Source organism: Alligator sinensis, unplaced genomic scaffold, assembly GCF_000455745.1.
Source record: "Alligator sinensis unplaced genomic scaffold, ASM45574v1 scaffold1195_1, whole genome shotgun sequence".
In the NCBI taxonomy this organism is placed as follows: Eukaryota; Metazoa; Chordata; order Crocodylia; family Alligatoridae; genus Alligator; species Alligator sinensis.
Window position 1 is genome coordinate 820,123 of NW_005842322.1, and position 24,643 is coordinate 844,765.

General features: G+C 42.9%; 1 protein-coding gene across 1 annotated transcript in view; it reads right to left on the minus strand.

Annotated features, from left to right (window-relative positions):
• LOC102388118 (neurexin-3) overlaps positions 1 to 23,280 on the minus strand; it is a 337,244-nt gene extending 313,964 nt beyond the window's left edge. Inside the window, exons 1-2 of the mRNA XM_025209977.1 lie at positions 23,154 to 23,280; positions 16,296 to 16,457 (exon numbers count right to left, since the gene is read on the minus strand). Of these exons, the coding sequence (XP_025065762.1) occupies positions 16,296 to 16,397 (102 nt within the window). The 5' untranslated portion in view covers positions 16,398 to 16,457; positions 23,154 to 23,280. The remainder of the gene's footprint in view (positions 1 to 16,295; positions 16,458 to 23,153) is intronic.
• Between the last annotated feature and the right edge of the window lie 1,363 nt (positions 23,281 to 24,643).

Consider the following 24,643-nt stretch of genomic DNA (forward strand, 5'->3'; position numbering starts at 1 on the left):
CAAAAAAGACCCAGGACTTAAAATAGGCAACAAACTAAAAATGAGACTGTAGGGCAACTGTGGAAGCCAAAAAGTCAATGTGGTGTTGGGGTGTATGCTTTGCAGCAATGTGTCAAGAGACAGGGAAAAATAATACCCTCTTCATCCATATACCAAGTATACCAGCGTATGACTTAGCCAAAACCTCTGAATATATTGTTCAGTCTCAGGCTTCTCACTATCAAGTGGATCTCAACATGCTGGAAGGAAATCAACTGGATAAATAAGAATGGTCAAAGACATGGAAGAATTGCCTGTGATCCTGAGATTAGATTAAAATGGGATGAAATTAAACAAAGGATTTTTTAGATTCCATGCCTTCCAGTCTTACTTCTCTATATCAAGACAACTATCCCAGCTATGGCCCTTCCTCTTTGTATAAAGGTATTTCAACAATAGCTAGAAGCAACAAGACTACCTTCCTTGAGAGAAAACTATAGGGAAAATTTTCAAAATTATGGGGTACTTTGCTAAACTGTACATGACCTTTTTATCCTAAAGGCTAGATATCCAAGGAAAAAGTGAATATGTACTCCCCTCCTCATGATTACAGCTTTCTCAAGTACAACAGAATGGGTCATAGGATCCAAGGAAATAATAAACCTTGTATGATCGACTTCAACAACTCTGTCCATGCAGAACTTTTGAGATTTATATGCTATGGGAGTAAGTTCCTGTCTATTCTTCCATTTGCCAGCATAAAACTGCTCTTTACCATCTCTGTTCCCAGGCTTTCTAAGGTAGTCTAAAACAGAGTTTCTCCACTTGTCTTGGGAGACAGTTGTGTAGCCTAGGGGTCAGCAACCTGGTGTCTAGGTCCAGCCCACAAGAGCTTGGATCCAGTCTATAGCCAGTAGCATAGCTAGGGGTGGACTAGAGGGGCACCAGCCCTGCACACTTACTTGGAAGGGGTGCCAAAATTGTTTCCTACTCCCACAGAGTCTGTGTCCAGTCAGCAAGAGCAGCTCCACAGTTGCTCTTGCAGCAGCAGCTGGTACACAGACACCACGCTGCTGCAGCTGGTACACAGACACCATGCTGCTGCTGCTTTTAAGAGCAAGAGCTGGGGCAGGCAGAACAGCAGATGAGGACAGTTTTGGGTAAGACTGCCACCCTGATCAGCATCCAGCATCTGGGCTGAGGGCTGTTCTTTCACCCCACGGCTGCAGCCTGAGCTTACCCTCAGCACTAAATTTGGGTCACTCACCACCTCGGAAAATGGAAATTGGCAGAAATTGGTGGCAGCCGTGAGCAAAGGCTGAAGTAGGGAGGCATGAGAACAGCGCTTGGCACAGAGCAGTAAGGTGTGCAGCACTGCAGAGAGGACTGATGACCTAGTCACAAGCAGTAACCCACCATTCTTAAAGGTTGCCAACCCCTCCTGTAGCCTACTAGATCCTTCACCATTATGTGAATTTCCCAGACTTACAAACTACATATTTTTCTTGGGCCATTTCTTCCTATTTCTCTTATTTTCATTCCAAAATTCCTCTATAATACAAGTACATGAACTGGAAGTTTGGTTAACTCAATGGATAAGAACCTAAGTCAGGCAAAGAGGCAGCAAGCAGAACATTCTCTTTTACCACAGTTGCCAACAGTGGGCTCTTAGAAGCTGCTCTGAGCAGGTGTTGAAAGCACCATGCAGGGGATATCAGCCCTTCTGCACACTACCTACAGGAAGCATCTCTGGTCAAGGACAAGGGCAAGATGCAGGAACCTTACCCTTGATAACCTACATAAATGTTTACATTCTTATATGGCTGCCCATGAACTCTGCTGTGTCCATCCACCAATATTCACAATCTTGCTTTAATATGAGCTGGATTTGAACATATAGGACAAGTGTAAGAACATCCAGAACAACTGTTGCTTCATCTTCTTGCCTTAGGGACAGGATTAAAAATAACCCTTGTGTAACCCCAAAGCATGGGCCTTATTACTCCATTCCCCTTACAGCTTCTAAAACTGCTAGCGTGAGTGAAGGCTTCAGATCCTGCTGAGAGAACATGTTCTACCTCGAGCAGCTCCACAGCTAGAGAAAATTTTTTTCCCTGGTGTCAGCATATACAGCATCTCACTCAGGTACAAAAGCTCAGCAGGAGTGAGAATCTTGCTGTGTTACGTTCTGGAAGTTAAGGGGAGTGCACGTCTGACATTCCTGTTGCAAGATGAGTGGTATACAGTAGGTCAGCAGTCAGCAACCTTTCTGGGCAGGGGGCCGGAGTGACCCAGTTTGGGTCACAGTGCAGCAGGCAGGCATTAGCACCCAGTTGCTGCCGCTGCTTTTCCCCACACTGCAACTGGTGCTTCTCCCCACAATGGCATGGGAAAAATGACTACTGCTGAAGCCCTTCCACTGCTGAATGCCATCCAAGCCCCACATCTGCAGGCTGGATCAAAAGGTTCTATGGGACAGATCTGGCCCACGGGCCCTATGCTGGTGACCCCTATAGTACATTAAAGCAGGATTCTTGAAGCACTCCAATCCAAATTCATTGACAGCTTCCATCTATGGGAATATGAAACAATGAGGAACTACCTGTGCTGGGTAAAGTCTCCCTGCCTAAGATCAAGGATTGAGAAGCCCTGCATGAGGTTTTTGGACTAAAACTGGCTCATCTTGGGAATTACAAAAAAAACAGTACTGAGAACCCATACATACAGGCAGGAAGAAAGAAAAGCCCTAGAACAGAAAGATGCAGAAACCTTCATAGAATTATAGGGCTGAAAGGGACTTCAAGAGTCTAGTTCAACCCCTGCACCAATCTAAGAATACCCGTCCTAAACTATTCCAGAGAAATGCTTACGAGCCTCTCCTTGAAGACCTTCAATGCAGGAAATTCTAAAGCTTCCCTGAGTGGCTCGTTCCAATGTGTTACTTTTCTGAGAGTTAGGACATTGTTTCTGAGATTTAATCATTTTGCCTGAATTTAAACCCATTCCTTTATGTCCTGGCCTCACAGGGCATGTCTACAGGAGATGCGTTACAGCGCAGTAGGCTAATCTACTGCACAGTAAGGTGTCACCAGGTATGCTCAGCAGTTACTGCCCAGTTTATTAGGCTAATGTGTGATTTTCTACTACCTAGCGCACATGTAGATGCTGACCAGGAGCATTTTGCTTCCAATCAGCCTAGGCAACAGGGGGCCCGCTGCTGCCTGGCTAACACTCAATGTGTGGGGGGGACGGAATCTGTGCCAGCTCCAGGGGCAGCTGTCATCCTGCCATGTGGGGATCAGGACCATCCCAGTTCTAATGTAGCCAGGAGAGCTGTCCCACCAGTCGGGATTCCTGCATCCCAGCCATGTGGGGATTGGGTTGGGATCCCCATGTGGCTGCCAGGCAATATTCCTGCCCAGTGGGGACCTGACCCAATCCCCATGGGACAGCTCTCCTCCCCACATGGGAATCGGGACCAGCCCTGGGCCCCCTGCCAGCCCCAAGCTGGTACCCAGGGGAGCCTGGAGCTCCCCCTGGCTGCTGCAATGAGGCACAGCAGGGCAGAGAGGCAGGAGCATCCCTGGTCTCAACTGCTCCCAAGTGGGCCCGTGTGTAGACCCTTCCCAGGCACAGTTTACTGCACCTATTTTAATGCACAGTAACTTTACTGCACATTAACAGCATGTGTAGATGTGCCCACAGGCAAGGGAGAATATCTGTTCTCCCTCTTCTTTATGGGAAACTTTCAAATGCTTGAAAACAGGTATTATGTCCCTCTTTAGCATCTTTTTCTTCAAACTAAAGATACCTACTTCTCTCAATGTGAATTCAGCTTGCATTTCAAACCCTTTATCATCTTTGTTACTAGCTTCTGGCTCCATTCTAGTTTTTCCACATCCTTCTTAAAACATGGAGCCCGGAACTGCCAACAACACTCTGGGCACATCTGCACAAAACACTAAAGTCGCAGTAAATTAATTCTACTGTGCATCAGTGCAGCTGGCAAAAACCGTGCAAATGTGCTAATGTGCAGTAGAATCAATTTACTGCACATTAGTGTCACATAAAAACCATTTGTTTGCTCTAATTTGCAGTAGCACCAAATGACGCATTAACTTAATACCTGTAATTACAAGTACTAAACTTAATACGCCATAATTACAGCACATTAATGAACATGTAGACACACCCTCTGAGGCCTAACCAGAGCCAAGTGATCTTCTTCAGCTATCCCTTTATACAAGAATCATGTCTGCTGTGGGGAGCGGATTATTAGTGAGTTTTAAGATAGCTGAAGAGTCCAATCCATGCTTGTCAAGTTTTTCCAACAGATATGACATGTGGTGCCTTGCGGGGGACAGGGCACAGCTTTTGGCCAGGATGTTCTGCGCTTTCCTTCCTCTTCTGTCATTTCTTGGCTTCCTGAACAAGATGGCTCTCTTCAAAGTGGCCTGTAGCTTGATGTGGTACAGCACCATTAAGACCTGTCACCAGCCAGCACTTCCCAGTTCGTACGGCTAATGCCACCCTTTTTAAGGTATGATTTCAGGGTGTTCTTGTAGCACTTCCTCTGTTCTCCATGGGTCCTCTTACCATGACTAAGTTGAGAGAAGAAGACTTGCTTCAGGAGATGAGTGTCAGCCATGCGCATATAGTGGCCAGCCCACCAGAGTTGATGTTTCATGATCTTTGCCTCAGTGCTGGCTATGTTAGCTGCACAGTGGATGCTGGCATTGGTGCGGTGGTCTTCCCATCTCATGTGAAGGATCTTTCTGAGGCAACACTGATGGAACCATTCCAAGTGCTTAAGATGGTTTTGATATGTCACCCATGTCTCACATCCATAGAGGAGCATGGGGATGACCACTGCACTGTAGACCAGGATCTTAGTTTCCATCTGCAGATCTCGGTCAGTAAAGACATGGCAAAGCAGCTTTCCAAAGGATATGCTGGCACAGCTAATCCTATTCTATTTCTATATCAAGACTGACTGACTGGGCGAGGTGGCTGCCAAGGTATAGGAAATGCTAGACATTTTCCAGGGGTTCTCCACCAATGGTAATTTGTGGGGGGAGGAAGGCAGCTTGTGCTGGGGTAGGCTGATGGAGCAACTTGGTCTTCCCAATATTAAGGGATAGTCCCAGGCTATGATAGGCACCTAGAAAAAGGTCAAGGGTGGACTGCAGTTCAGTCTCAGTATGCACAAGGATAAAAGTCGTCAGCGTACTGAAAGTCAATGATGCCAGTCTTACTATCATACTACCGTAGGTGGTACTATCACCTCCTATGTCTTACTTTTTTTCTCAAAATTTCCTGTGAAATCATAATCAGTTCATTTGTGCCTTATTCACTGAACCCCAGGGTGCTACTAGTCCCCCTTCACCCTCCCCCCTTCCATCTACCTTATCCTTCAGCATTTTAAAATCTGTAGTCCTTCACAGATCCATAAGGCAAAATGGTGTTGCCCTTATTCAGTGTTTACTAAATCCTGGCTTCTGCTATCACAAGAATAACATGAATCCCTGTTAACTTTACTGATAGCCTTAACGATACTAAGCAGTGAGAACAAACTGATAAAAAAACTTGGGATTTAGCCTGAACAGCCTGAAAAAATTAAAATAAAAAAACAAAAACACCTGTTTATTTTCCTCGAAGCTACTGGCCTCTGGTTTCTGATATTCCATGGTATTGTAGCCTTAAGCTTTATTGTTCAGTTGTTCATCCTACTTTATCCTCTCTAGATTTTTATACTACCCTCAACACTGTAGTAATTCAGCAGTTTCCAATAGTATATGAAGCAACTTCACTAACTTCAGTGAAACATCCCCATCCTCTTCTGCAGAGGGGGAGAATTGCATGTGGAGTGTTTTGTTCAATAGGGTTCTGTTTTGGGGGATTTCTTCACAACACATTGCTCTGTATTTATAATAAAGGTAGTAGGTCAAAGAAATATACCTTACACATCGAGCAGTTGGTGAGGTTTGTGGTGGTCCTAACTTTTTTAGTTCACTCCATAGTCTCAGACTAGCCCATAAGAAAGCAAACTCCTATATAGACACAGTTCCCTATTGACATATAGTTTCATAGTTGGTAGGGTCGGAAGGGACCTAAGCAGGTCATCAAGTCCAACCCCCTGCCATGGGCAGGAAAGAATGCTGGGGTCAAACGACCCCGGCTAGGTGATTGTCTAGCCTCCTTTGGAAGATCCCCAGGGTGGGGGTGAGCACCATTTCCCTAGGAAGTTGGTTCCAGCTCCTAGCTGCCCTGACAGTGAAGTAGTGCCTCCTGATGTCTAGCCTGAACCTACTCTCAGTCAGCTTATGGCCGTTATTCCTCGTTACTCCTGATAGTGCTCAGGGGAACAGGGACTCTCCCATTGCCTGCTGGTTCCCCTTGGCAAGTTTGTAGGTGGCAACCAAATCCCCTCTCAGCCTTCTTCTGTGGAGGCTGAACAGGTTCAGGTCCTGCCCTGCTGCCCCCTGATCATGTGAGTGGTCCTCCTCCGGACCCTCTCAATGCTGCCCACATCCCTCCTGAAGTGCAGCGCCCAGAAATGGACACAGTACTCCAACTGCGGCCTGACCAATGTCGCATAGAGGGGGAAGATCACCTCCTTAGACCTGCTCGTGATGCATGTGTGGATGCATGACAAGGTGTGGTTAGCCTTCCTGACTATGTCGTCACAGTGGCGGCCCATGTTCATCTTGGAATCAATAGTGCCTCCAAGATCCTTTTCTGCCTCTGTGCTGACAAGACGGGAGTTCCCCAGCCTGTAGGTATGCTGCTGTTTTTTCCTCCCCAGGTGCAATACCTTGCACTTGTCCATATTGAAACCCATCCTATTCTCATCTGCCCACCTCTGTAACCTGTCCAGATCTAGCTGTAGCCTGTCCCTCTCTTCTAGCGTGCTCACTGATCCCCACATCTTAGTGTCATCTGCGAACTTGAACAAGGTGCTTTTCACCCCCCCCGTCCAAGTCGCCGATGAAGATGTTGAACAGTGCGGGCCCGAGGACCGAACCCCAGGGAGCCCCACTGCCCATGTCCCTGCAGGTCAAAAATGACCTATCCACCACCAACTCTCTGGGTGCGGCCCTCCAGCCAATTTGTTACCCCATCTGAATGTGTAGGTGTCGACACCACAGTCATCTAATTTTTTAATGAGGATTGGGTGAGAGATAGTGTCGAAGGCCTTCCTAAAGTGCAGAAAGACTACGTCCACCACGACACCTGCGTCTATATGAATACATACAGATTGCGAGAAGATCTATGATCTAATAATCTCTGTGGAATCCAGTTATCTGTATAATGCATGCCATGTCTGCACTTCACTGAACAGACTGTGGTTATTGGGTAATTCTCTTGGCCTTCTTTGAGATATATGCTTTGCACAATGACAATATATCGGGGAAAAGATTGATTATGTTACAATACATTCATGGGAATTAAACTGGGGCACATGTGGCCTGATGTCTGTCTATGGATTCTAAGAGAGAACAAAAAAAGATTGTGTACTGTGGTAACTACTGTCCTGATTTTCAACCATATATGCTTAATCCATCTGTAGACAAATCTATGCAGATAAGCAGTCTGAGAGATGCTAGCAAAGAGAATTCAGCTTCCTATGCAGGTAGCATCTTGAAATTCCTTTTCCATGTTAAATAAAGGATATTTAATAAAAATCCTTAGTAAGGTTTTCAAAACCCAGATTATAATATATTCTCTACTCCAACGACCTCTCCATCCAGGCCTTTCACATCCTTCTCTTTAGTCCCCACAACTCAGCTCTCCTATACTCCAGCAAATACCAAGAAACTCCATTACATCATTCCTATACTCAACTCCAGTAAGGATTAATTTCACAGGCTAATCTGAAATAGTTGTCTTATTTAAATTCCTTTATGAACTCACTTAAGCCATCCTCAACTATGCAGACCCTCCTCCTAGCTGCCATCACTCCTTCAACACCAGCATTATCTCTGTCTTGCTAAACAACCTGGACACTGTTCATGTGAAAGCCTTCTTCCCTGCAATACTAGCCATTCTGAAGTGTGTTTCCTGTATCTATTTAAAGGTCACTGTTTCATTTAAAACATACTGTAAATGCTATCTTTACCTAGACTTCATTTCTCTTCTCCTTTGTCATTATTTAACTGTAGCTTTGTGGGATTCAGAGGGCACGACAACACTATACACACTTAAGTTGTGTTCTACAGTGCATAAATTTATGACTTCATGTTTAAGCCAATGGTCCACTGCTTCTGTCTACTTCGATAAACTCTTGATAAAACAGAATGAATAGCCTATAAACAGCCTATACAGCCTAAACACCCCATATCAAGGGCATACATCAGGGCTTGGGGGAACATCTGTTCACCAAGGCCCTCCAGGGGAAGACAAGAAATAATGGGCACAAGCTGATTGAAGATCGCTTCAAGCTAGACATACGGAAAAACTTCTTTACAAGTTGAGTGCCGAGGGTTTGGAACAGGCTCCCCCCAAAGGCGGTACAGTCATCCACCCTGGCAATCTTCAAAAAGTGTCCATAAGGTCCCTTCCAGCCCCTAACAACTATGAAACCGTAAGAGAGCTGGAGGAGCAAAAGACACTTTGAACAGCTTCCTGGCCAGGGCAAAGCTTCAGGCACAATACATGTGACATCAGCTGCAGTGTGTTAAATGGCTAGCAGAAATGTACCAAGACAGGAAGCTCAAATACTAACTTCTGTGAACTGAGGGAACATAGCTGTTTTAGTAGACAGGTCCAAGTTCCATGCTTGCCACCACACTTGAGTTTTACCTTGGACCCAAATCTCAAAGGTGTCTATTTTTCAGTGAGTTTCAGATGTGAATGAAATCTAAGGTGAATGGCTCTGGTGATGATATTTCTGCTGTCTTGGCCTGAAACTCATGGAAAAGCTCCCAAGGAACTGGTGCTATGAATTCACTTCAAGCCCTAGCCCATGTTCATCAGTAAAAACCTCCAAGCACTAGTTTAGGACTCATTTGGATTTGAACAGTTTTCATCCTCAGTTCACATTGCTCAGAACCCTGAGACACAATCTATCATAAACTGTCTGATTCCCCATCAGCCAGCCTGATAGGGGAGATGCATTGCCAAAAAGGGAAGCACACTAAGCCTCAAAAGGAGGTGAGAGAAGGGCATCTTACACCAATGGACAACAATTCCTCTGGCTAATTAAAACACACTGTTTACACAATCCATTCACTCCCCACTCATTTTGGCATTCTGAGATCTGTACTGCGCCCTTCCCAGTTGGCAGGAATGTATCAGGGATGCCAGTGGTAAAGCAAAGCAAGGAAAGAAGGCTATAGAAACTTTCAGGAACAGCTGATAGCATCCAACTGAAAGTCAAACCATAAAAGCACTGTGGTACAAGCCCTTCCTCCTGAAATGCAACTAAATCCAATAAATAAGGATGCAGAGTAACAATCAGAAAGTGGAGGTTCTATCTTATTCTATCACTGAACCTTTCTGCATATCCCTGGCCAAGTCATGACATATTTCTGCCTCTGTTCCACCATCTAGAACACTGTGAAAATTATGTTCATTTGCTTTTGTTATGTCCGTTAGCAGGAATTTTCAGAGGAACTGAATACCATTAGATTTCTTTGAAAATCCCAGTCTTTGAGTCCTGCTGATGAAGAACCTTGTAGATGACCTCAGGATTATTATTTGTCATTATGCAATCAGTGCAGGTATTTCTGGGTGTAGCCCCCAGATTTTGGTTTTAAAAGAAATAGTGCCATCTGCTCCATTGTCAGGCATGAAAACAGAAAAAGGAATTTCACAGACACCCTGTAAACATACTCCATAATCATCAGTTCCAGTAACACTTCTACCCCCCCATGCCACACTGAATCAAACATTGACTCAGACATTTTGAGCTGGCATTTCCCGAATCAATACCTTCATATGTAAACCCCCATTCCAAGAGATTTCAATGTATTAAGAGCTGAAAAAGTGGAGAAGACAAGTAGCTCAGGAGGAAAAGTATTAAACAGGAGTGAGATTGGAGAGGTACACAGATTAGTGCTTACTTTTCTGTGACTCACTTTCTCAGATGGATTTCAAAGAAAAATCTTAACATTCAAATACTTTAGCCTTAGAGGCATCTCTGCTCATGATCTCTGTTTCTTTAGATGCCTATAACAGAATCTACCACAGCTGTTTTGGCTCCACATTCTCCGGAATAACACTCTAAAACTATGTCTTGTCACTTCTTTTTCCTTTAACCTCACAGCCACCTATTCAACCTCTGAAAACTTTCTTGACCAAAACAGAGTTCCTAGCAAGCCAGAGATGATCAACACACAGTACTGCCATATGATTCACAAGGTACGTGCAAGGTTCAAATTACGGGGGAGCTTGGGGGGGGGCTGAGCCCCCCCCAGAGACAAGAACCCCAGTATAAGATTTGAAAACCATAACCCTGGGGGGGAGGGGGGTATCAGGATGCTTGCCACAACAAAGTCTGGTGATTTCTCACTAATGAACCTAAGAGAATTTGGAAAGCTCAGAAGTTTCTTCCTAGGTTTGCTCAGCAAGTCAGGGTCCTACCAGGGGAAAAATTAGAGGAGTCAAGAAGGATTTTTCCTTCAGGATAGATTGGCAACAATGTGGGGATTTTTGTCTTCCTCTGTAACATGGGGTATGTTTCTTTTCCTAGGATCTCCTAAGCATATATTAACTAATGAGCTCACTTCCCCTGCTTTTATCTATGTCATGCTGCAGGGGAGTCTTGGTGTTCTGAGTATTGTGCCTTGTAGCTGTGTTGAGGGCTTGCAGTGACGATATTGGGGTTTCTTGGGTAAAAAATTGCCTGTGAAAACAGAGGACTGGACTGGATTGGACACCCTTTCCTGTCCTATCTTCCTTTTATTCACTCGGCATTTTTCACTTGTCATGCATGTTTGCAGAATGATTCCTCAAAAGACAATGCTGGCAAAAACACCTAAGTTAGTTCTATAAGTCATGAGAAGAGCTGTAATCAGGTACCTGATTCACTAAAGATGAAACTTATTCCTGTGCAGAGGGTCAGCACAAAGACTGCAAACCATCTAAGATCCATTTATCCTCTACTGGGAAGGCTTAAGTGACATATAAAGGGTCTTTGGGCCTTCTGCTGGTCTTCTGCATGAAATCAATTACCCCCTAACAGGTTTTACTCTGGACTGGAGATGGGACTTTGCAACTTGGCTCTCATGACAGCACTGGAGCAGGTGGGCAGGGTGCTGGTGATTCACATGTGCTCAATTCAGAAGCCTGTGCATGTGCACATGGGCTGGGACACAGCAAACTTGTGCTCCCTTCTGTGCACTGAAGAAAGGCTTGCAGAATTCATGCTCAAATGTCCTGACAGAGCTGCTGGCATCCCCCACGCAGCCTAGGAAAGGTTCTATCAGCCAAGTGGACAGCCTGAACCCAGCCAGGTAAGGGATTTCCTGTTACCTACTGTTCCTTGCCAGATGATGACTTACATTGAGCTAACAAGGGATGACAGGGACTGCCAGAGTAAGAACATGAAAATTGGCCCCTATCCCAGCATCACTTGGAAATTCTGTGGAATGCAAAAAAGAAGAACTGTCTCCTTGTTCCTCTCTCAGCACCCTGCCTCCTATCGCACTGCTTTCTACTTGCCACAGTCAGACTTTCCTCAACCTCTGGGGTCCCCATGTCCCCTTTAAAATTGGCACCTTCCTTACTTTCTTCCCTGCGCTCCTCACCAACTTCTCTACACTCTCCCTTGCTCAACCTTTTGGCAGGTACCAACCTTGCTGTGTGTTCCAGGCCAATTTAATGTATTAGTTTTAAACACTTCTAAAAACAAAGCACTCAATATCTTCCATCAGGAATGATGCTTCCTTCTGCTGGATGCAAGACGCATAGTAAGACATGGTGCCTGCCTTACAGAGCAGTCTTGAAATGCATCATCAGAGATGTCCAGGGTGTCCCAGCACTGGAATAGCAAAGGGTGCTACAGGTCAGGAATGTGGGCATGCCTGCACTGCCTTCTTCCCATCTCCAGATGCACACCCTGCCATCTCACTTCTGCTCCACCTGCACCAGCTCCCCAAACCAGGTGGCACTGGTGCATTAGCGCAGCACTGAGTGGCGCAGCTGTTGCCACTCACAGGCCCTCTGTCTCAGGGTCACTTATTGACACATGCTCAGGCTGCTCTGAAATGCCTGCATTGGCTCACAAGCAGGCAGGGCAGTGCTCCCATGTGCAGTACAGAGGTGGCACAGACATGCGTTGGCAGAACTTTCTGTAGGACAGAACCTGAGAAAACAGGAGGGGATATGGGTCATGAGGTACTAGTAAGGCTGTCTGGGGATGCTGCAGACAAAGAGCCTCTGGCCATGCTGTGCCTGCCTCTATCTAGCACCATTTGCTCCTCACGTTCTCTTTTGAAAATTAAATTCATTTTCATTTAAAATGAATGAAACAAGATAAATAAACAGACTGATCCAGACACAACAGAGGAGCCGGAGGAGCAGTGTCAGACCGCTGCTTGCGTGTAATTAATGCAGTTCATGTTCGAACTGCCTCAGCAGAGCACCAATGAAATTCCTCCAGCTAATGATTTCTGTCTCTCCATCTCCTCTTATGGATTCCTGGGGCGCTGTTAAAAAGGCTGCTTTGGAACTAGGACTTGGGCGCCAAATGCTTTCCAGCTGTCTGGCCTCACTGCTATGGACAGTATCCCACCACTGTCGGGTCTTTCACCATCTGCCCTTTTCACCCTTAGGCTGCCATCTTCTGTCCTTACACCTGCTGCTTCTGCCTCACCTCTGGCCTTCTCCCCACACACAAGTCCTCAGGCCTTCTCTTTCTACCTGCGCCCTCACCTTGTTTATTGTAACCCCACGCCCTGTCCAAAAGAACTCATTCCAAATGGAAGTTATGCCACTATTAACACTATTCATGCAAATGGTCATATGCCTGCAAAAAGACCTGACTTGCATGCAGCATCAGGAATATGAAAAAAAAAAAAAAAAAACAACCAAAAAACCCCAGCTCACAAAAGCATCTCTTGAAAAACTGGATCCTAGTGGTTCTACTGCAGAGACCAGAGTTCGGCATGTCCCTGTGGCTTTCAGAGCCACATTCCTCCTACCCCTTGTCCTCCACAGTCAGGCGCCTCCAGGAACCAGGAAACATTTTCACTTTCACCCCTCCCTTGCCTGCCCATCCCATCCATATCCAAATCCCATTGATTTCAACAGTCTGTTAGCCAATGTGGTCCAAAATTCAGGGGAAGGGATTGCTAGAATGTAGATGGAAAAAAAGGTTGAAGAGCTAATGAGATTTTTTTTTCCATTTTCCATACTAGCCATATTATTATCCTAAAGTTTTCTACAATATCTCCCTCTGCATTATCTAAGCATGGGCCTCCACATTATCCAAGCATGGGCCTCCAGGTAAGTTAGATTCAAATGGATGGGCCCTAACAGAACTCAAGGAATCTTTCACTCTTGCCCAGCAAAAAGAAATTGAATTCACAGTATTTAAATTCCATTTTCCCTTTGTGTCATTACAGTTAACATGCTTACCCAGGTGTTTTTCACCTCTTATTTTGATTGCGATAACCTTCTCCTCTACTCTCTTAGATGCCCACATTATATCCCTCCAGGCCATTCAAAATATAGTTGTTTCCATCATTTTCCTTGCCCCTCCTTCCTCAGACCACATAACCCAGTTCTCTGAATGCCACCAACAACCAGCTTGAACAGGAAATTGCAGAACAAAAATCATTCATGGACTGGATTGTGGTAAGTATGCTCTAAACAAGGGCCCTGGATTCTGCAGTAGGCCATAGCACGCTAGTATACTGGGTCTTCATAAAGTCCTTGTGCACTTTTAAACTTTAATAACTTAGCTTGTAGGTATGACAGAAACAATCTGTGAACGGCATTTAAAAGCAAATTTATTCAAGTTTTAGGACAACTAGTGTACACAATGCTAGACTTCATAAGTAATAACAAATTTATTCTTAAATAAGATGGATCTCCATGCCACTACGTTCTAAATGTACGACAGTTCCTAAATGATGTTTTCCCAGAGAAGTGGATAGGCAGAGATGGACCAATTGCTTGGCTACCTCATTCACCTGACCTGTCGCTGTTGGATTTCTTTTTATGGGGACATGTTAAAAGTGTAGTTTACTTGTCAAAACCAAATTCTTTGGTGGAACTTGGGGCTAGGATCACCAGTGCAATTAGTGCAGTAACTCAAGAGCAACTGGGAAATGTTTTCAAGGAGTTGGAAGATGGGATTGAGCACTATCATGATGGATGGTAGTTATGTTGAAGTCTAGCATTATGTACTCTAGTTGTCCTAAAACTTTAATAAATTTGCTTTTAAATGTCATTTACAGATTGTTTCTTTCATACCTACAACCTAAGTTATTAAAGTTTAAAAGTGCACAAGGACTTTATAAAGACCCTGTATATTGCATGCACATCTTCATGAGAGATAGCTGCATGGCTGTCACTACAGTCAATTTACCAATAATCAGCTGATATCAGGTCAGCACCCCATGACAGGCAGGTTTGGTCGCTCGCCACACATTTTCCATCACTGCTGATAAAAACAGGGGTTGCAAACAAGTATTTTACTGTCTCTTGTCTAACCTTCTTAGATTGCTTGTCGTATTAAACTAAGCTTTACAGGACCAGGACAGGCTGCATATGTGTAAATAGTTCGCAGCATCTCGTGTGTGTTACCAAAATACAAATGATTAAATACAGTTGCAGTTGTTTCCTCTATTCCCCTGATTTAGAGGTAAAAATAGTCTCTCCTTTTATTACCAGTACTTTCAAAATAGGTTAAGATACTGGATTTTCAGAGATACTAAAAACATGGCCTCTTTTATTGACTTCAACTGGTATCTTTATACTTAGTGCCTATGAGGCCCTATGCTACAGAAAGACATAAAGATGTTGTCCCTGTACAAAAGAAATCACATTCTCAAGCAGCAGGAAAGTTTTATTTATTACATAAGAGTTCATCCAAAACAGATGCTAATTTCCAGAAACATGTATGCATCCCTTTCAGCTGACCCTGAAGGTTAGGGAAAACAGCAGTTCCAGCACTCTGAGGGATATCATTCAAGTGACACACCTGGCAGATTTGATACAACATCCAACCAGTTGGGAACATCCTGTCTCCAAACGCATGATACCCATTTGTGAGATGACACAATTGTCATGCAATTATAGGTTTAAAAGAGCATTTGGCTTAAAACTACTCATTTAATTGATTCTGCAAGAAACACTTCTTCTACTTTCCCTTTCACCATATATCCTGATAAGAAGAGGGAGGGCTTACTGGCATCTAATCTATGGCTACAAACCAAACCAGATATACTTCATAAACCAGAGACTCAGCCACATCTCTTGGAATTGCACAGTGGTATGGGGACTGTGGTTGAAAGCGACCCCAATTCTAAATTGACTAAAAAGCTGTCTAGAGCAATTGTTTCAAAATTTACAATGCCCTTCAACAGAAAACTTCCAAAACAATAGTGTGTGCAATGACACAGGGGGTCAAGAAACCATCAGCAAGAAGGCTCTGATATTAGGTATCAGTAAAAAGTCAACATATAGCAATGGTTACTACAGGATGATGCCATAACTGTGATTCCTAAATAAAGAAACAACTTAACATATTTAGATACCAACTTCATAGAAGAACACTGGCAAATGCTTAATGGTGATCACTACAGTGCCATCAGTAACTCTAATCATATTTGGGCTGTAACTTTAACATCATATGTTGTACTTTTAGGGACAATCACTTCACTATTTTAGCTAGTATTGTTCCTATTCCTGTGTTAAGTAACTTAGCAAGGACACCATATTTTGACTGACTATGCTTTTTTCCCCTTGACCACAGAAAATGCTGGTTAGCAGCAGAAAACTATTTGCCTTGTTTCCTTCAGATACAATCCTAATATTTACTCATGTATACCATTTAGTGGCTGACAGCCTTGCAAAGGCAACTGCCTTACTGTTATTTGAAATTTTTCTGTAACTCAAGCAAGAGAGGCCTAATTATAGAACCTAAGGTCCTAGCCTCCACTGCTGATGCCTTATTTCTGGCTGATGATCACCCTGTTATCACACAGTAGTTGCAGTGTCACTGTAAGATTCAGCTCCAGCTAAAGACATTCAGGATACAACAAGGAGCAGGAAACAGAGAAAATTTGGGGAAACCAACTCCCAGCCCCAATCCCCACAAAAAGCAGTCAGCAAACAGTAAAATATCATTAGCATGAAAACTTTACCTCTTTGAGGCAGCCCATGAAGTTGTTGCTGACTGGAGAGCCAGGTAAATCTGCTGTACTGGGGCTCCCTCCTACATAGAAGAAGTCATCTGAGCCGAGCATGGTGTAGTCCTCTTGTGTGTAACCTGTTGTGGTGAGGATTCCATCCACAGAGATTGTCACCTGTTCAAGGGACACAACAAACCAAAAAAAAAAGATCCCAGCAATGACCTTACAGTCCTGAAAAAGGCACGTCACCTCCCCTATGTTTTATGTCACTTTTATTAATAAGATTTGTTTTTTGATTATTTTGTTATTTTTTGTGCAGCGACGTTCCATTTTCTGGTCTGCTTTGCCCATAATAGAAACCACCTAGCTTCTATTATCCCTGCATTATTACCTTAGCACTCTCAAGCCAAGCAGGCATTCTACCCATCTAGATGCTCTCCACGTCATCAGGCTAGAAAATGGAACTGTCCTTGGAAGAGACTGCTTGTCTTAGCTGATTTTTATGATTGATTAGCATTTATTTTAATGATTATTGTTAGTTACGGTCGTTAGTAAAAGCACTAATGAAGACGAAGTTGATATTTTTGGTTATGGTTTTGATTTATTTATTTTTTTGCTCACGGCACACTAACGATCATGCATTCAGGAAGGGTAGGGGAGAGGGATCTCACTTTCAATACATTATGGATGTGCATGCCATGTACCTACGGAGACACACACCCACCACCCACCACCACCAAAAAAATAAATAAATAAAGGAACAAATCAATTTTAAAAGAGCTGAGTCACAACCCAAATAAAAAGAATAAAGAAATTAACAAAACAAATTGAATCAAATCAACCACACACCAACAAGTGTGAGAGAAGCAGGAGAGAAAGAGAGAAAATGCAAAGCGTGCATACACCGCACTTTGACACGCCCATGCCAGTATAATCTGGAGCCCAGAAAGAATGAGAGAGAGAAAGAGAAAAAGCAAGAGAGACAGAGAGAGAGAGACCTACTTCACACTTGCATGCAATCATCAAAAATGAAAAGCCAAATGGAAAACAAACTAATCAGAAAAGAAAAAAAAGAAAAGAAAAAAAAAAAGAGAAAAAAAGAAAATCCCCAAAATCCCCAAATCCCCAAAACACATGGAGGGTGAATGGGGAAGGGGAAGGGAGGGAGGGAGAGAAGCATCTGAAACTGATGTGTTTTGTTTAAATGTTGTTAGTGATTTGACAGGGAGATGGAGGAAAAAAGATTGAGGCCAATAGGAGAGGGGTGGTTCACCAGACGTGGACATGCCATGCAGAGTGTGTACTGAAACAAACAACCGGCTGAGCTCCTTTCGGCCACGGCAGGTGGAAGGTCAGAGAAAGAGTAAGTGTGAGAGAGACAGAGAGGCAGGGAAGTGGTAGGGAAGTGGGGAGAAAGAGGAAAACTCTGGCCAGTTTGCCTAGAACAGCTGCTGCCACAACAAAAGGATGAGAGAAAAAGAGCCTTCAACACAGCAAACTAGAGGCCCTGCGATGGTGTTGATCTAAAAACATTCTGAGAGTCAAAAGCAAAACAAAAAGAGAGAAGATAGATAAACCAAAAAGCAAAAGAAAGAAAAAAATTATTCGGGTGAGAAACCGAACCAAAGAACAAAAGAGGGAAGTGAAGAAACCAAGGAAAGAAATCACCAAACCCCATTTGCAGAACGGTTCTGTTTGTTTTTGTTGTTTTCTTTTTTCTTATAGAAAAAAAATCTTTAAAAAGTAAAAAGAAAAAAATTTGCTTAATATTAAATCAAAAGAAAATTAAAAGAGGAAGTAAGTATAAAGGGAAAGGGGAAAAAGGGGGCAAGGGGAGGAAAAGGCAGGTAACACACGGCAAACCCAAAAAAAGAGACAATAAGAATGATATCTACCAGACAATGTAGTTTGTTTACCATAGCGTGTCCAATGCCTGAGTGCTTTGCGGAAAAGGGGGAAGAAAGGAAATTAAAAAATCGTGAACAGAACGATTGTTAATTAAAATAACTAAAAGCAAAGATGAGTCGTTAGGGTGTTAGTACATTAGTTGGTTAGTAAAAATGACACATTGCATGAATGGTCTAGTGTTAGTCTTTAAAAAAAAGGCGTGGGGCGCCCGACACACACAGAGTGAGAGAGGACAATATGACCAGGACTCTATGGGAAACCATGCTGGCTAAACTGTTAACGAGGAAGGGAGCTGCCTCTCCTCCCCGCTCCCTGCCCCCACATCCCCGCGTTTCCATACCACTCATAAAAAAGTGGATCAAAATTAAAACGGTTCAATACTTACTTTTCAAAAGCCCATCAGGGTGCATCCCATACCACCAAGTACCTTCCTCACTGATGTACACACATTGCCTGCCCCACTCAGGGCAGACCCCAGTAGTGATCCCTCCTCCCACCCACCACCATCCCTCTCCTTGTTTCTCAGAACAACACTGCCCTTAGATCTCCAGAATTATCCTAAACAAACAAAAACTCCCTTGGCTGAAGACTGGTGAGATGATGACCCAAGATCCTGGGGCTGTCTATCCAGTCCCTTGATCAGCAGATTTATTGAAAGCAAGTGAATTTGTGCCACTGAGGAAAGGCATATTGTGCACGAAAGACCAATGTTTTCCTGTAGCTCACCTGTGCCACCTGGGAGTACAAGAGTTCAAACAACCCTGTACTGTAGGAAGAAGAGCAATTGCGTGCATCATACATTTTAGAACAAGGGAGAGAAGGCTGATAATATTAAGCTTCTTGCCTTCTGTCTTCAAGATTACATCTCCATTCCTGAATGACCCCTCCATAAAGAGGTCATTGTTATCCTCACAGGTTTGGCTTCCATTGCCCAGCTAGCTGTTGGCAATGATATAAAGCTAAGGAGAACTAGATATGTCATATCTCTTATCAACAATACCAAATTCAATTTAACAGGACTTTGGGGTTCATTTTTAATCCCATCTGGAGGAATGGGCAAGCTGTACTGGAGAATTTACATCTGGGGAATGTATTTCCCTTGTGGCAGAAACTCTGCTATGCAGCCATCTTAAATAACAATAAGGGAGTGCAGTGAATGGACACTTTATGTCCCAGGACTCAAAGCTGTATTCTGATTTATGCAGGCCAAAACAATTCAAAAGTATGCAAAAGAGGATGTATCCCACCTCTTGCAAAACTGAATTCCTGGGTATTGTAGACAGTCATGGGTTGATTTTCAGGGACAAATGTTTGCTTGAAGGAATTATGTGAAATAGCAATGCAGTCACATCATGCCCCAACTCTATTTTATTTGTCCTTAAAGAATGGACAATAATAATACTTTTTGCTTAGTCCTTTCTAATAAGAGATCTTAAAGTACTCTGACACCTTCCTCAAAGATGCCTCCTAAGTCCAGTGGCAGGTCAGCATAACCATTAACAGCATTTTATAAACGAGGAAGGTGACTTTTCAGGGTCACACAGTCGTTAGCTGAGCTGAAGGCAAAGCCTGGGGATTCAGAACCCCAGTTTCCTGTTCTGCTCACAAGATCTCACTGTCCCCTGAGCATGCTCTGGAGAGCTGGTGACAGGCAGCTGTGATCCTGCTTCTAATACACAAGGCAGAACTAGGGATTTGTGTTCACTAAAATAATAATAAGAAGAATAAATAAAGAGATTTACATTGACATTAACAGTGACTGCTCAAGGGGAACTCTGGGTTCACTGTCTGTCTCTGAGGAGATTAACTGCTGTATTAGTCACTTGATCTAAGAAGACAAAGTACTTGATACTGTTCTAGCTTAGCTACCAAGCATTTAACAAGCCACCAAAAGGTATTGAGCAGAGTCACACATGTTAGCAATTCTAATCTAATTCCCAGGGACATAGTAAAACATTATGTTAACAAAACTGCAGGGTTTTGGAGAAAAGTCTTCCTCCTTAATGTAAATCTTCCTGGCCAACAATGAAAAGGCAACAGAGCTTCTTATGAAGCCTCAGCGCCCAGAGTAATATTTTAGTTCCCCTTTTTGCTAACAGAGCTGTGAACATGTGCATGGTTCTGAAGCAACAACAGCTCCTCCACTTGCCTTTCCTATGGAAAAATAACGTATCATATGTATTCTTTTTCTATAAATTTATATCTGCCAGGGCTGGCAGGGAGCATGTGATATGCTGGGTATAAAGAAAGAAACTATGCCCTTATATCAACTCACATCAGGAGTTCTTAAAGCACTTTATATTGTTGGATTAATTCTCACAACCTACCTGTGAGATACAGTAAGTAGTATTATTATTACCATCTTGTACAGATAAGTCAATTGAAGCACTGAGAGAATATGTGATGTGCCCAGGAAGTCAGTGGCAACAGGAGGAATAGAACCCAGGTTCTTTCACACCAATTGCTCTGCTTTTACTCCAAGGATCTTCCTCCTCTTTATTTTGGCATGAGACCAAGATCTACTGCTCATAACCAATTTTGGCTGCCTCCAACAAAACCAACTATTTTTTTCTATCCCTCATTGCACATATTAATTGAAGATAAATCATTCCAGTGTGGAATATTTTTCTGCAGTTGTGAGAGGACACACAAAGTCTTGCTTCCCCGTAAAAACAAGAGAAATTAAGAGCATACAGAACCTTACAGGATTCGGGCCTTAGTCATCTCAGTCATTTTTATTTGTTTTTGTTTGTTTGTTTGTTTGTTTATAAGGTTAGTCCTTATAGTATTTTGCAAAGGAAAGAAAAGCCTTGCTGTAACATCTCACCCCTTAGCCAGTCAAGCAAAAACTTCTAAGGACTTAGGATCAAACTTGGGACTCAACAGGCAAAACAGGAGCTCTAGAGCACTGTACAGAATTCCAGATGCTGCTACTGGGGACCAGTACTGCTGTCACCCAAGAAAAAGACATAGTGATGTTTGTGTTCAGCTGTGGACTCAGAAGACAAATCACTCTTGGCTGAAAGGTTTAAAAAAAAAAAAAAAAAAAAAGCAAACGTTCCATTTATAATTTTGATTCCCCCACCCTCGCTTCCTCAACATCTAAACTAGCCCTGGCATGGACCACGACATGCATTTCGCTCCAGGCACTCTCTGCCACTGAAAACTGATTTCCCGGAAAAATGAAAAGTGCCATTAACTAAAATGGCCTATAAACCAAGCACAGATATTCAGAGAGCAGCCATTCTGAAAACATCTAAACATCAAGAAAATGGAAAAATAAATAAATAAATAAATAAAGTCATATATTCAGACTGTTCCAGGCAGGCCACAGACATTTGTTGTATATCCCTCTACTGAACCATTGGGTATATCTGAATGAAACATGACTGGTAGGACTCATCCATTGCATAAGAAATTAAATTTACATCTGCATGTAAACAAGTGTAAATAGACTAATGTTGCCTTCAGTGATAACCCTGAAGTCCCATGTAACTGAGAACAGAGTGTGGACTGACTAGATACAATATTCCAGTTAACATAGAAACATCTTGCATATGTAGAAACATGGGAATTGCCCGACTAGGTTAGGCAATAGGCAACAGTCTCCAGTCTGGTCTCCTGTCTCTAATATCTGATATTTCCAAGGGAGGTGTGAAATATTTTTAACGGACAATAATCCAGTAGCATGCCAATGTGTGAAGATATCTCTGTTACTTTGTTTTTGCCCTGAAGCAAAGTTTGTTATTGAATATACATTTTTCATTTTAGCCAACGCAAATGTTTCTCAAAATGCTGCTCTCTCAGCCAGTGAAGTTGTGTAAACTGGAATAATACAATTAGGGTTTCTGTTAACATTCACATTAACAAGGCAATAAACAGATCACTTTGTTTCTGTGAACTGATTTGAAAATGTCCCTTTACAAGCTATTTACACACCATTTACCAATCAATAAGACACCAGTTTGTATCCACAATGTAAACCTCATTTGTCATACAATGGATGGGCCACCCTTAGAGATATAATATATTCACCAGCTTTCAAAGCAGGGTTATTTATTTTTATCTTATCTGTTTTTATATGCATTTATATTTCATGAGTGAGGTTTTAGTGTTTTAAGGCTAGCTGTCTAGAGAACTTGTCACCTGTGGAGTCAGCTGCTTAGGATAGCAACAGGCAGAGTTGCAAAATTACAATGGCAAGAATCAGATCAAGCCATTCTGAAGTAGTTTTGTTTCAGGTTTTCTTTCGTCCTTCCATTTTTCCAGTCCCCACAGCCACCAGAATGTCTCATAGGCAGAGACTTAAGAAATAAAGCAGGATCACAGCACAGAAAAAAATAAAGAAGAGAGTATCACAGAGATGGAAACTGTCCCTCCAACTGAATCCAAAGCTTTTAAATTAAAACAACCACACACACACACACACCACCCCCCCCCAAAAAAAAAGTAGAGAGAGAAACAAAGACTTTTAGAATTAGAAGTATGGCATCATGGCAATGGTTAAATCAATCTTTAAAAAAGTAAAGAAGAGAAGAGAGTATAACATTGTCTACTGAAAAAAAACAACTCTATTCCCATAGTAATTAAATGCAACGAGAATATTACTGATAAGATTGAAATGTAATTAAGGAAATTATAAAATAAAGGAAGGGATGGAAAAAAGAGCAAAGGAAAAGGGAGATGAAAGTAAAGTCACAAGTTTTATTATTAAATCAAACTAGGGAGAAAATAGAAAAATAATAGTGTAAATGGAGATACTGCTACAGGGCTAAGTTCCCATTAACTAATGGTCTTTCGTTGTCTCTTGAATAACGAAGAGGGACCCAGGAAATAGGTATGGATGCTCTGATATATTCAGCTGAAAACCCATTTCTTGAATACTCCTATTCTTGCCCATTTTCCCCTGCCCAGCTGTACTAGAGAGAAGCCTCCCCAGTGTTCTTTCTCTTTCACCATTACCTGCCGCAGGTTGCGTGTCACTTTAACGTCATGCCACGCGTTGTCATTGAATTTGCCATTGACCGGCTCCACAATGGCCTCGAAGGCCCCGGACCCCAGGTTAATGACCAAGGAGACCGCACCGTCTTTCAGAGCCAGGTTGACGTAATCTGCCGACTTGCCCGTGTGCAGAATGAGCCCGTTGCGCTGCCATGTCTTGAAGGAGAGGGTGATCTCATCACTGCTGCTCTGGATGGGGTTCTGGGACAGGTCGTAGCAAAGGTACTCTGAGCCACGGAAGGTGGCCACATTCTCATCTCTCGCTGGAAAAGAGGGGAAGCAAAGAGAAAGAACCATTTATTATTTTTTGCTCAAAAACTGAATGTCATTATGAAACTTCTCAGAAGTATCTTAGGCATTCTTAGTGTTCTGCTATTATCCCTGGATTGTGTTGTTCCTATGTCTTCCAAGAGATTTAACAATAGCATTCTCAGTCCCAAATTAACACCATGATATTGGTTCCATTTCAAACAACACTCTTTCCATGGAGGTTTTCCAAAGCTAGTACACCAGAGGGAAGAAGATGTTAAGTTTAAAAACACAGCAGTGTGGTACAAGAGCGTTTTCCCTCTTATCAGGAGCGTCAGAGAACGATCTCCACTGTAAACCCATGTAATTGTCACTCTCCACCCTGCCCAAAGAGATGCCAAAAGGAGCTAACAGTGTGCCACTGATTAACACCATGTTGCTAATGCTATGCTATACAACTGCCCGGGTGAATAGCTGAGCTGGCACTGGTATCTAATGCCATTTAGTTGGTTCTTTTGTTGCAAATGAAAGAGCAGATAGAATAGGGATAAGAATCCCATAACAAAGGTTGAGGTCCTCTCCTTTGAGTACCAGAGAAATCCATGAAAAAATACCAAAACAACATAGCACTCTGGTGAAATGAGTTGTGATCATGGAAAAAGCCCTTGTACAGACAGCAGCACATTGCACCAAGATCTGCCTGTTGTGCGACACACCTGGAGAATATTTAAGAGAGTTGTGTCTCTTTGCTAAGAAAAAATAAAGTGCAGGGATATGTTTAGTAGATGACCAGGTTTCTTTCCTCACAAAAAGAAAAAAAACAGTGTGTAACCTAGAAACCTTCTCCATGCCACTAATTCTGTGTGCTTGCAAATCTCTATGGACTGGCAGATCTGGCAGGTTCAGATAGGGATGAAAATGTATGCTTTCTTTTTATGAAAAGCAGGAACAACCTGTGCATAAGGTGATTTAATATGGATAATTAAATGGTTTTGACAAAATACTCTTTAGTCATCAGGGTCTTTTTATTGACTAATAGCTGAGAATCAATTCCCCCGAAAGATTTCTCCCTGCTTTTCATCCATCAGTAAAGCAGATTATACAGTGGTGTTTCTACCATAACAGAACATACCACATTCAAATGTAACTAGACAGTCAGCTTTGCAGCTGGACTACAGTGGGTGGGAGAAATACAAGATCCT